General features: G+C 40.4%; 1 protein-coding gene across 5 annotated transcripts in view; it reads left to right on the top strand.

The window, feature by feature from the left end:
- The first annotated feature begins 4,952 nt into the window (after nucleotides 1-4,952).
- Nucleotides 4,953-12,955, top strand: part of LOC148659799 (Fc receptor-like protein 5) — a 35,233-nt gene continuing 27,230 nt past the window's right edge. For 2 of the 5 annotated variants that reach the window (XM_088633962.1, XM_088633959.1), the window contains exons 1-8: nucleotides 5,261-5,409; nucleotides 6,508-6,546; nucleotides 7,733-8,011; nucleotides 8,257-8,532; nucleotides 9,266-9,562; nucleotides 10,492-10,767; nucleotides 11,231-11,524; nucleotides 12,303-12,596. In XM_088633962.1, the coding sequence (XP_088490088.1) occupies nucleotides 5,406-5,409; nucleotides 6,508-6,546; nucleotides 7,733-8,011; nucleotides 8,257-8,532; nucleotides 9,266-9,562; nucleotides 10,492-10,767; nucleotides 11,231-11,524; nucleotides 12,303-12,596 (1,759 nt within the window). In that variant the 5' untranslated portion in view covers nucleotides 5,261-5,405. Of the gene's footprint in view, nucleotides 5,410-6,507; nucleotides 6,547-7,732; nucleotides 8,012-8,256; nucleotides 8,533-9,265; nucleotides 9,563-10,491; nucleotides 10,768-11,230; nucleotides 11,525-12,302; nucleotides 12,597-12,955 lie in introns of all 5 variants that reach the window. The other 3 variants (XM_088633960.1, XM_088633961.1, XM_088633963.1) reach the window with 3 other exon arrangements.

The following is a 12,955-nucleotide window of genomic DNA, read 5'->3' as shown; positions in this document are numbered from 1 at the left end:
TATAAAAAAACATATACAAAAAATGTTTGAAATGGTGAAAAGAGTTTTGTGTCATTAAGGAGGTTTCATGCAGGGATTTAAAGACAATACCACTTGCTTTCATTTCTTTCAAGCCACTTCTCTCTTGCTTTATTTTGATAATGTTGCTTTACTAACCCTGCACAATTTCTTGCATTAGGAATTCATCTTTTCACATACCCCAGCTTGCTCTCTGTGAGACACAAGCAAGGAGAGAGCCTGGGGTCAGATGTTGTACAACACCCCTGGAGCAGTTAAGGGCTTTGCTCAGGAGCCCCACAGAGTAAGATTCCTCTGCCAGCTGCAGGAGTTGAACCAGCAACCTTCCAGTCATATGCACAGAGCCTTAGCCACAGAGCCACCACTATACCCTCTCTAACAGCTCCCTTTCTTCAAATGTTTAAATGTAAAATGGATGAAGCACCTGAACTCCTTACATGATTTTCTTAGACATATCCAGAAGTAACAGATTAAATTAAGACTTTTTAAACACATAAGGAAAAATAGCACTTTTGCGCCTTTGTGTTCGCAAAATTGGATTTGCAAAGATTCCCAGTAGCTTTAAGATTTTGTACACAGCTAGTTTTTGTACAGCCTTGTCACTGCTTCCCTATGCTGTGTGTCTCTCGCACAGTAATACACAGCTGTGTCCTCAGTGCTCAGGCTGTTCCCCTGTAAAAACACTGTGCTGCTGGAGGTGTCTCTGGTGATGGTAAACCGGCTCTTGAATGACTGTGAGTAGTCAGTGCTCCCACCACTCCAGATAACCCCAATCCACTCCAGCCCTTTCCCAGGAGCCTGACGGACCCAGTGTGTGCCATAGCTGGTGATGGAGTATCCTGAGATCTTACAGGACACCTGCACAGAGTCTCCAGGCTTCTTGATCTGAGGCTCCGATGAGGTCAGGGAAATACAGAAAACATCTGTAACGCAAACCACAATAAAATAGTTAAAATTGGCAAGAAAAGTCCACAGAATGAAGGAATTTGAAATAGTAATTCTGATTCTAATCTTAATGGAAAGATTGAATAATAATACAGTATATACTTACTTGGTATGAATGTCAGAAAAATGATATAAATGAAAGTCATTTTTGGTGAGATGTTTGCAGGTAATGAACAAGCAGATACCAGCAGTACAGCCACTCTCCCTCCCCAGTGTCTCTCCTCACAGACAGCAGCAGTATTAGAACAGGAAGGCTATGGGCTGATTTGCATGAAGACCCCCAGGGACTCCAATAAAAAGCACAGAGGCAGAGGGGTCAGGGCCAGAGATCAGGATGGTGGGGAGAAAGCTGGATCGGGAATGAGTTCAGTCTCAGCACTGAAGGCTCAGAGTTATAAAAATGTAGAGAATCAGAGAGAATCCAGAGATGGAGTCTGTCCTTAAAATGATTTCGGAGAGATTTGCTATCACTGTTCAATTGTTTGAAGTCTGTTAATGGTGGATGTCTGAGTTGTCAGATCCTCCATGTCTTCTACAGTATAACCATGTTACACTGCAGTGTGGAATTACTTCCGGTTGGACATACTGTAGGGACAGCAAGCTATGGTTGCTGCTGGAAGTGGTGTTAGTGGGACCAGTGGGGGGCACCCACCCTGCATTCTGTGTGGGTCCTAATGCCCTGGTAATGGGCACCATCTTTTGAATGAGATGTTAAACCGAGGTCCTGACTCTTAGTGGTTATTAAACATCCCTGGGCATTTCTCGAGAAGAGTAGGGAGTTATCCCAGTGTTTGGCCAAATTGTCCCCCTCAACCTTTAGCATGGCCTCCAAATTGTCCCCATGTATGATTGGCTTGAACTTGCCCTGCGATGGACTGGCACCCCGTCCAGGGCGTACCCTGCCTTGCGCTCGCTGCTTGCCGGGTAGACTCCGGCGTACCGCGACACCGTATGGTACAAAGCGGTTTGGCAAATGACACAACATGACCTATTGTTTGGATTTTAAATAGTTTTTTAATTGAAAAGATGCATTCAAGGCCATCAAGGTCTCTTTATATACTACTGGCTCTGGAACTTAATTACCTTTTAAACGTGGTTGCAATTAGTTCAGAAAATACACGTTTCACTAACAAGGCCTATATTACTCATGTACTGTACTTACACTCTGCATGCTGTGTTTGAATCGAAAGTAGTGTGCCTTTCTATCATAGGACAGGACTATAGTGACTCTCGGACTGCCAAAAACAAAGCCTGAGCACTACATTCAAAAATTGAGCTCACCTGGTAGATATGATGCATCGCTGGACACTTAATTTTATTGCTTAATTATTTGCACAGTGTAAATTTTCACATGGGGAGTGTTTCCTTTGTTGGAATGGTAAGTTTGAGGAAGAAAGGGAAAAGTTGTGGGGTAACTTAGGAGCAGCCATCATAAGAAGGTATGTTTTGTAGAAAACGTTATTTTATTTACCTTTTTAAAGACATCTTTAGTTTTGATACGTTTTCAAAAATCTTTAAAACTGTGTCCTCCTTGACCTTAGAATTACAGCCTGTAATTCTAAGTTTGAGTTGAGTTGTCATATGAGAAGGATTTCCTGAGCTTGCAGTCTAAGGCTGGGATCTTTCACAGAAGTAGCTCAAGGTTCACAAGAGTCCAATAAAAAAAAAATGGCTGATAAAATGCTTTGCTGATCATGAAATTTTTCAGACAGAATAAAACCTTTTCAAGGTAGGATAAGAATAATGATTATCACAAATTGGGGATTCAGAATGGGCAAATTTACTGTTTCTGAGACATGCAGGGAAACAAGCTGCTTGTGCATACTGGACAGCTGTACAGCCCACCTCACTTTGTCTAGAAATTCTCCATGAGCTGCTCTATACTCCCTGCACCAGTGTTTTTAGCACAGGCTTGTCGCTGCCTCACGTCAGTGTGTGGTCGCTCTCTCGCACAGTAATACACAGCTGTGTCCTCAGTCCTCAGTCTGTTCCCCTGTAAAAACACGGTGTTGCTGGAGGTGTCTCTGGTGATGGAGAACCGACTCTTAAGGGATTCTTTGTAAACTGTGAGACTGTTAGCCCAGATCAGCCCGATCCATTCCATTTTACTTCCAGAAGGCTGACGAACCCAGTGTGTGTGATCGCTGGTGATGGAGTATCCAGAGATCTTACAGGACACCGGCACAGAGTCTCCAGGCTTCTTCACTTGGGGATCTGATGAGGTCAGCTTGATGCATTGAACATCTGGAAAGTTAAACAGGCAGAATTTAACTCGGCGTGACATGTTGAGCAAAATATTGAGCAGAACTCAGTCTTTTCTAAAGCTTTATCCAAATATCAACAGAAAGTCAGATGGAATCAAGTAAAGAATCTCTAAATGTTGCAGTGCTATTTTGCTTTTATATTGATTTCATTTTTTCCTCAGACTTGCAAGGTAGTAGAACCAAAGAAATGGCTTTCATAAAAATCATGTTCATTTACAATTGAGTTAGCAGGCGCTGAATTAACAGGTACTAGCAGTAAAGCTGCTCTCCCTCTGCAGTGTATTTGCTCACAGACTGCAGCTGTATTATACTGTAGCAGGAAAGCAGGGGGTTGATTTGCATGCTGGTCTTCAGGGCTTCCAATAAAACAAACAGGTGGGTCAGGGATGGGCTGAGTCGCAGTAGTCTTAGTGCTTTCTGGGCAACATGTAATGTTTAGTTGTGACAATTGGGAAAACGTCAGGCAAATTTGCTTCACCCTCTTCCTGGCTGAAGCTGAGTAAGATCTGTTTTATACTGGGCATTGAGGACGTGGGAGTTTGCATTATCCTTCTCTGCACTAATTGTGTAGAAATGATATACATTTCCTGTAATAACTGGTAAAACAGCATCTAGGTGTTTTAACCTGTTATTATTGCTGCCTTTTTATTTCAACCTTTTGTATTTAGAGATGAGCGATTTTTCCTGCCAGCGCTGTACAATTCTGCCGGGTTCTGCAGCGCCACCTGCAGGTCAAAGCATCTGTCTGCAACCCTGGAGAACAGTCTTTTTTTTTCATTTCAGGAAGACCAAAACGACGGAAGCACATTACTGCCACCAAGGGAAAAAAATCGCCCCTTTATCTCGAAAAGTATCTCGTAATTATGAGATAGCAATGCTCACGTCAGTGTATGTACAACCTGTTATGTTGTGCACTGAAAGCATGTAGAAACTACTGTGAACCTGGCTGGACCTTTCAGTTTAATGATTGTGTCAATGTCCAGCACTGCAGAATTTGTCAAATTTACTTTCGACTGGGGTTTAGTCATAATGCAATCATGCAATTTTTAGCTAATATGAACAGAATCCTTACAAGCATGAGGACCAGTTTTGTGGGATTTAGAGATCAAAGAAATTATGGTTGATGTATGATTTTGTACAACTGATTTGTTTTGCACTTTACCTATTTCTTTTGCTCATTACCTGCTTCCTGTTGTTGTTTTGCACATTATCTGTTGTTGTGTTGCACATTGCCTTTTGTTGTGCTGCACATTGCCTGTTGTTGTTTTGCACATTGAGTGTTGTCTCTGTCTTTTTTGTACTACTTACCATCTGAGTGCTAGCTAAATAGCATTTTGTTATACCATATACCTTTGTCTGAGTATAATGACAATAAACTTGAACTTGAGGTTTATTCATGTCAGTTACAAGTTTGCCCTTGTTTAGCCTCTTTCCTGTACAGCTGCAAACAGCCCAACAGCCTTTTGTTCTTCCTGTCCGACTGGGCCGCAGTGGGTGTCCTCTGAGTTAAAAAATATGCTGCTCTTTCTTCAGTCTTCAAGCTCGATATGTCTAAATGAGCCACACTCTTTGAGTAAAGGGTGACTTGTTAGCCTAGCGATCTGACAGTAGTAAAGCTGTTATAGGCCACCCATTCCAAGCTTATATGAGCATTTTGTCACTCCCATTGCACGCCATAATCTATTAATATGCATCTAGATCTCTTTCAGTTGTTGGGCCTGACACTCTGGCATCTTTTGGGAAGGAGCTGGATTATACTGTATGCTTTAGTAGATACTTTTATGACAGCCCAGATATAGGGGAAAAAAACATCTCTATATGTCTTCTGCATGTTCTGTTGCTTTTAAAAAAGACACCAGCAGAATACACTTAGGTTAACCAAAACTAGGCCAGTGACATACTATACATTTATTTTTGAAGAGTATAAAGAACATCTTAAAAAAAACACAAGTGGAGGTCGCTTTGGTTAGTCGGATCAAATCGGCGATCTGGGGCTATATCTGGACAATACAAGTTCACACGCACGTAAAAGAAATCATGTTAAGACAATTGGACCTGTTGTATGATGGCTGGTTTCACTGAACTTTATTTTCAGCTGCAGATGTTCTGATATGTTCTTTATACCTTTGCGTCTGTGTGTTGAAGACAAGTATACATTTTTCGGATCATCTCAACAAAATGAGTAAGTAAAACATTTTTATAGACCTTATTCAAAAAGACAAAATTAGGCTGTTACTTGTGAAATATCTGTTGTTGTTTTTGGTTTCAAACTAGTATATGGTATGTGTACAAGCCTGTGAACAATCCTGCTTATTAAAAATGGCATAGAGAAATGTTTGCAAACATATTTCAATTCTAATAATAGAATGCTTATATTTTGAAAGATTGTCATGTACGTTTTATGTGTTAGGTCATAAGCTCTTTATATATTTAATGTAGATCTAAAAAAATATATATCTACACATTTTGTAGTCATGTAAGCCTCTCCATAATCTCTTACTATTAAATTCAAACTATTTTAAGAAATTCAGAACAAAATCAAACAAAAAAAGTTTAACATTTGTATTACATTTACAGATACCCATAACTGATGTTTATTGTCATTGATGTCCACTATCTGAAGATAATGTCTAAATGTGAATTTCAAGATTTTTTTACGTAACTTGGAAAATATAAAAAACAGAGTGAATGTCAATAATTTTAACATGGCAGTTTACTTCATAAATCTGATTGGATTTTTCAAAATAATTCGTATTTGAAGATGATCTTCTGAAACAATCTGGGTATCTGACATGTCTTGAACTGTACTACTAATTCTTACTGATTCTTGATTATGTTTATCAGCTAATGATGTATCAATTGTAACTTACAAATTTATGTTCTAATTAGGTTTCCCAGACAAAAATAAAAGTACACAGAAAACATGACTGAATGACTGAAGTATGACTGTAAACATAAATGACTGAAGTATGACAATATAATGCATTATGGTATTTATGCTATTGCATAATAAATCCATAAGTTCCCACAGGTGCTAAATAAATTATATTTTTATTTTTAGAATGTGATAGGTACTTTCATAAAATATATCAGTACACAATTTTCATTTAACACAAAAATAATGACCATCACAGTACATATGTTTATAAATACTTAACCCAGAGGATTATAATATTTTCATATACTGTACCATTAAGTAGATTTAAAGCGAAGGAAAATTTCAGTTTTTGAATTGTTTGAAAGCAGGTAAAGAATGATCTTTCCTTTAATTGTATTTCAGTTCTGCTGTGCATTGCCATTTGGTTTCTGTGTGTTAAAGGTGAGTGACTGGGTATGAAAGTGTATTAAAGTTTACAATCATGATGACTCCCATTTCTCCTCCTTTCAGTCTCATAGATACTGTACAGTACTTGTGAACATGACAGAATAGATCGAGGAGTTTATTTGTCATATGTATACGTACAATGGGATTCTTATTATGTCCTATTGTCTCTGGACATGCACAGTACAGCATACAACATAGTACAACAGATCACTCCTCACAACGTGCCCTGTTCATTACAGAATAGTAATAATATACAGTGACAGTACTGTAAATGCAGCCGATAAACAAACAGAACAATAAATATGTGGTAGAAAGTAAAAGTGCAGCGTGCAGAGGTGTGTTGAATTCTGAGGCGCTGCACAGCTAGCTGTTTATGATGCGAACTGCAGTAGAGTAGAAGCTGTTCTTAAATCCAGTTTTCTGGATTTAGCACAGGGGGAAGAACAGTTTTTAAGGCTGGGAAGGTTGAGATCCTGAATGAATGGATCGGGCTTTGTTCACACAGTCATGCATGGTACATAAAAAATACATGAAAAAAACAACAGAATAAAAAACAAGATTTTTTTTTTACGATTTGTTGCTTCAGGTTCGGGATTACTCTGCTGGTCACCTGAACACAAACTCCTATTTAGAAAGTGTCCTAAGGCTTTAACAAGGGTTTCAACTCAGGCAGATTTAAAAAAAAATCTATATTATCAACAAGAAATACTTTATTCTGAAATAAATTCCGTTATTTATTGTGTGTTCTAAATTTCTAAATTGAGTGCCAGATTTATGGCAGTGATCTAATACAACATTAGAGCCAGAAATGTACTTTCTAGTTAATAAATGAATAAAGACTGATTTTACAATTGTTTCCCAGTTATCTTCAGTTTTAAATTGTCCACAGCTCTGATGTTTTTCAGATCACCCTACAGCAGTAGAAACGAAATGTCTGGGTAAATGATTTAATTTTAATGTGAATTGCACTGACAATAGTTTGTGTCCTATTCCACTGTTGAGAGCTGTGTGTCTGGATGTACACAGTGGAGTGAGAGACACACTGTGTCTGAATATTTATTTACATAACAGGAAAATAACTATCTACTGTGCACAGAGAAAGAATACATTTTATAATTTTCTGCTTACATACAGTTTAGAGTGATTTAGAAATGCATTTAATTACTGCATGTCATTTCAGCCAATAATAGGGAGCCCAGAGTGAAGTTGAGCCCCCCAGGTGGTGAGATACTTGAAGGGGACACTGTTACCTTGAAATGTGAGGTCAGTGGGGGCCCCAAGATCTGGAGTTATTTCTGGTTTAAGGACGAAGAACAGGACGAATCTCATAGATACCAGACTCAATACAGAATCAGTTCAGCCTCACTGTCTGACAGCGGGGACTACAGATGTTACATTGTGATGACGAGTGACCCTCTTAAACAACATTCCAGCAAACCCTTTACCCTGCAAGTGTTGGGTGAGTAAAATCAACTATTATGACTTGTGGTGATCAAAGATTAGTTTCATTAAAATATTAAATATCAGAATAACATGCTTGTAAATTGTCAATTGTTTCATTTCAAAAGGGATTGATGCAGACACCCATCATGAAGCCCAGTGCACAGTGCTAAGAGCTATAAGTGAAAATGCTGGGAGTGCCCCTTGCTCTGTTACGATGGTTGTGTAAATGCTGTTTTTATATTTTGTGTGCTTGTCCTACAGAGCTCTTCACAAAGCCCTCGCTGTCCGTCCAGCCCTGGCAGGCTGTGTGGGAGGGAGAGACCATCTCTCTGCACTGTCAGACTCAGCTGCATGAGAGCAGACAGCACACAATTGTCCAGTATCACTTCTGGAAAGGACCAGAGACTGTGGGCTCTTCAGAGTCGGCTCACATCTACACTATTGCCGCCCAGCTCGTGGATTCTGGGGAGTATAAGTGTGAGGTGAGAGCGAGAGGAGTGAGGAAGACCAGCGATCCTGCCGAGCTGCATGTGACAGGTGAACCGATCCCAGATGTGATGCACATGTGAAACTGACAATGTTCTGGGTTTGATTATTATTGTCTGATGGAAATTTATAACTGTAGATGTGATTGTTTTCCCCTTTAAATGATTCACCAATCTTTGTATTACAGAGTTTCCTAATACTATGCAGACAGTCCTGATAAACACATGGTCATGATTCACTGATGAAAGCAGATGCAGAAATGTAGCATTAATGTGAATTGATCCCAAACAAAAATTACAGCATGTGAAACCATCATTGTATCTGGTTATGACTGTTAACCAATCAAGGCATTATTGTCTTGAGAACCAATGAATTATTTTCTCTCTTCTATGTATTTACCTCCTTGTCCTGATCATATTAGAATTTGGTTTCATTGCAGCAAGGAGTTCTCATCTCAGTTCCATATATAGCCAGGATTTATTATGTCCTTGCTATATATTGTGCATAAAGCAGGGATAAAATAAAAAGAAAGACTCAAACGATAATAATTATAGAATAAGCAGTCTGCTGGCCAAAAGTTTTTTTTCATCAAGTATGTTTCTGGCCATTTTTCACCTGAGTGTTTTAAAAGTGCTATGCTGTTGCACTCTGTGCTGCAAGATGCAAATAGCTGACTTTTTTCTGTGATTTTGACAAATTGGATTGTACAGACTATGGGACTTTATTTCTGTGACAAGGTCATTTTGTGAGGATCATAACGCTGTACTGAACGCTGTTGTTTCAGGGGGCAGGCCGAGAGCGGAGCTGAGCCTGCAGTCGAAATGGAGGGAGGTTTGTGCTGGAGAGAGAGTGACTCTACACTGTCAGGTTGAGGGAAAGCCTGATGGCTGGAGGTTTTCCTGGTACAGAAACAACAAAAGAGACCCTGTGAGCCAGACAGAGAGAAATGAGCCAACTGGCTCCATTCTCACCTTCTCTCCAGCTGCTGTGTCTCAAACTGGCCAGTACAGGTGCAGGGCAGCGAGAGGACAAGTGGAGTATTATTCAGAGTACAGCGACATCATCCAGATTCAAGTTTCCAGTGAGTGTTACAACTTTATTATTGAGAGATAACTCAAACTGCATGATCTCCAAACTGTGGATGAAAACTCAGGATCAGGAAAAACTGTTACATTTTCTCATTGTAACATATCACTGTTGCATTTCTTAACTTTTGATGTTTTTTTTATTTTCAAACTGAAATGCATTGATGATGCAGTGGTGCTCTGATATGGATGTCCACAGATCATCAGATCACAGATTTTTGAAGCCTATCTCCTTTCAGCAGCCTGAGACACAACACGCTTGCTTTTCACATTCTTATTTTTTTTTTATTATACCACATAAGTGGCTTCAAACCGTTTACTTTAAAACTGCTGTTGTTTTGGTTCTTTAGTTCCTGATTCAGAATTGAAGTAAAAACCAAGGTGTCTCAGACTTCCTGTCAGTGTGAGTGTTAAAAGACTGCAAGGAGTGCAGTGTTCAGGCTGCAAAAACTTGTGTCAAACTATCCTCTGCAATTCCGCCAGCCCTTCATTCCACTGTGATGACCAGAATAATGAAGGAACAGTTTTTTCTCCCTGTCATGAGGATTGAGTAAATCATAATTTCATTTCCAGGTTTATTTAGGGTTCATGTGACAAAGCTCCTGTTTCTCAAGAAGAATACATAATGGAATCTAATGGCTAACACTGACAATAATATCCTATAGCTGCATAAAGTCATGCTGGGAGCTGTGGGGTAAGAATATGGAGGAATCTTGCTCTGTACCTGGTGGTGATGTTTTCCTCTTCCTGGAATATCATCTGTTACTGTATGTCATGTCACGTCATGAATCCTGTCGTGAATGAACAATGAGAGATCAGCATTTTCTATCAAGACTGAACCATATGTACAGTATATATGAGTGAAAATACCTTTATCCCAGCACTGCTGATCATTCCCATGAACACTCTATTTCTGTGTCAACAGCCGTGCCAGAGACACGTCTGACCCTGCTGCCCTCCGGGACAGAGCTCTTTACAGGAGACTATGTCACTCTGAGCTGTGATATTGGGCTTCGGTCCTCTGACTGGCTCTACTCCTGGTACAAAGACAGCCCCAAGACCCCGGCCCCTGGCAGTGGGGCTCAGTACACAATCCAGTCCGCTGCCCTGTCCCACAGAGGGCAGTACTGGTGTCGAGCTGCCCGAGAAGATGCCTCCTTTCAACTGAGCTACAGCCAGCCAGTGACTCTGCACATAGCAGGTGAGACATCGGACCTTCAGAGGGATTCAGATAAGGATCTGTTCAATCTTTACCTCTGTACGTTTCTTATCTTTTCTGTTTCAGATTTATATAACTGACATTTTCTTCTCCCAAGAATGTTATTTTGCTTAGTGACATAGTATTAAAAAAAGAGGTTCACAACACAATCTTCTCAAGACAGTTTTAATTTTTTTTAAACGAATGACAGTCTGATTTCTCTCGACACATCTTCTGTAGGTGCCTGGGTAGATTTAAGAATAAAACTGTTGGTAGTTTCAGGGATGTGACTGGAGTTATAGGGATGATGAGGATTAGGGTTAGTGTACAAAAGTGACAAGCCATCAATAGGTCTCCAGTGACCTATTGATGTGTGTTGTGTGGTTACAGTGGTTCACTGTAGATGTAGAATTTGGAGCACATGAATAATCAGACCAACATAAATGCCTGCCAAATATTTCTACAGTGCACCCACAGGCTGAGCTCACCCTGCTCATGGGGTGGACAGAGGCTTTCATCAGTGAACATATTACCCTAAACTGCATGATCCCTGGAGGTTACTCTCAATGGAGTTACAAGTGGTACAAGAATGGAGAAGAGCTGCCAGTACTTCAGCCCAACTCCTTCAGTCTGAGTGGTGTGAACTACACTCTGACCTCAGCCACCGTGCGGGACAGTGGTCAGTACACGTGCTCCGGCCAGCGCGCCTCTGCTCCCTATTACTCCAACAGGAGCCGGACTGTTTCCGTGAGGGTGTCAGGTGAGTCCTCTTCCATCACAGGTCTGTGTAGTGTCATGTTCATTGTAAATGTTCACATGGATCCAGACAACCCAAGTGCTGCAAAAGTGTGGAAAAGACATGCAGAGGATTGGCAAAGCACAAAACCTACAGTATATCAGAGAAATGTAAACACATGGAAGATGAACCAATACTGAGTGCTGACCTTGCTTTCTGTGTGGGTCCAAAGGTCTAGTGTCATGAACACTGTTCTCTAAAAAATGGTGCTGTCCTTAGGAGAAAACATAAACCATGGTCGTCACTCACCAGGGTCATTGAAAAATCCCAGGATGTTTCTCAAAAAGAGTAGTCTTGGCCAAATAAAGCCCCTGAAATTTACCAATCATGGCCTCCAAAAAATCTATGAATTGATCTTCTAGTTCCTCATAGTTCTTCTTCTGTGTATTGGCTTCATTACTCTGTTCTCCTCCCTAGTGAGAGCTGTTAATTTCTTGTAATGGTTTTTGAGTGAAGGGTCTGGAAAAACAGTTTATACGTGTATTTTATTATTATTATTATTATTATTTTTTTGCATAAAAAGGGCTTCAAACCAGTGACATCTGCACCAGTGTCATGAAATACAGATTGTGAAACTGCTTTTTAGTTAAGGGATTCGGCATCATGCACAGACTCCACCAACCAACACATGATCACTCTTTATGAATGGCCAACATCATTAACATGACCCTTCAGCTTGAAATGAAATAAACGCCTGGAGGCTTGTCAAACTTCTCGTTTTAACACAGATTGTTTCTCTCAGACCTCCTGCCCACCCTGAGCCTGACCCAGGATCCGGACAGGAAGATCTTTGAGGGAGACGCAGTGGCTCTGAGGTGTGGGGCACAGGACGGGACCCTGGGCTGGCTGTACTCCTGGTACAAGGACAACCTGAACACCACTGTGCACCGGAGTGACCGCAAGGATGTGGCTGGAGCGAACTACTCAATCACAGCAGTTGACTTGTCTCACAATGGGCTGTACTGGTGTGGAGCAGAGAGGGGAGAGCAGCCCATTTATTTAAATTTCAGCCAGCCAGCTGTGCTGGAGGTACATGGTGAGTCTCAATACAAGCTGCAGAGATGCAGAGGGGCGGCAGTTACTATCCAGAAACAGCATTTAAGATCTTACTGACTGTGGGCTGTTTAGTGAAGAGATGTGTAGACAATGTTACTGCCGAGTTACTTCAAATATTACTTTGTCATGCAGACAAGACAGCAAATAAATCACAGAATGAACAGAATTTTTCATTTTCATTGCCTTTAGATGCGTCTCACAACCTACAGAGAGATTTTTCAAAATTAAGTTCTGTCAAAAAATAACATCCACACATATGAGGCAACTGGAACTGGAAAATTAAGTATAGACTGTATGTTGAAACTACTGAATATAAGTCAAAACTCCCTGAAAATTTTT

This window comes from Lepisosteus platostomus, chromosome 6 (genome assembly GCF_059453375.1).
Source record: "Lepisosteus platostomus isolate fLepPlt1 chromosome 6, fLepPlt1.hap1, whole genome shotgun sequence".
In the NCBI taxonomy this organism is placed as follows: domain Eukaryota; kingdom Metazoa; phylum Chordata; class Actinopteri; order Semionotiformes; family Lepisosteidae; genus Lepisosteus; species Lepisosteus platostomus.
The sequence above is the reverse complement of the archived record's forward strand: the minus strand, read 5'-3'. Positions and strand labels throughout refer to the sequence as shown.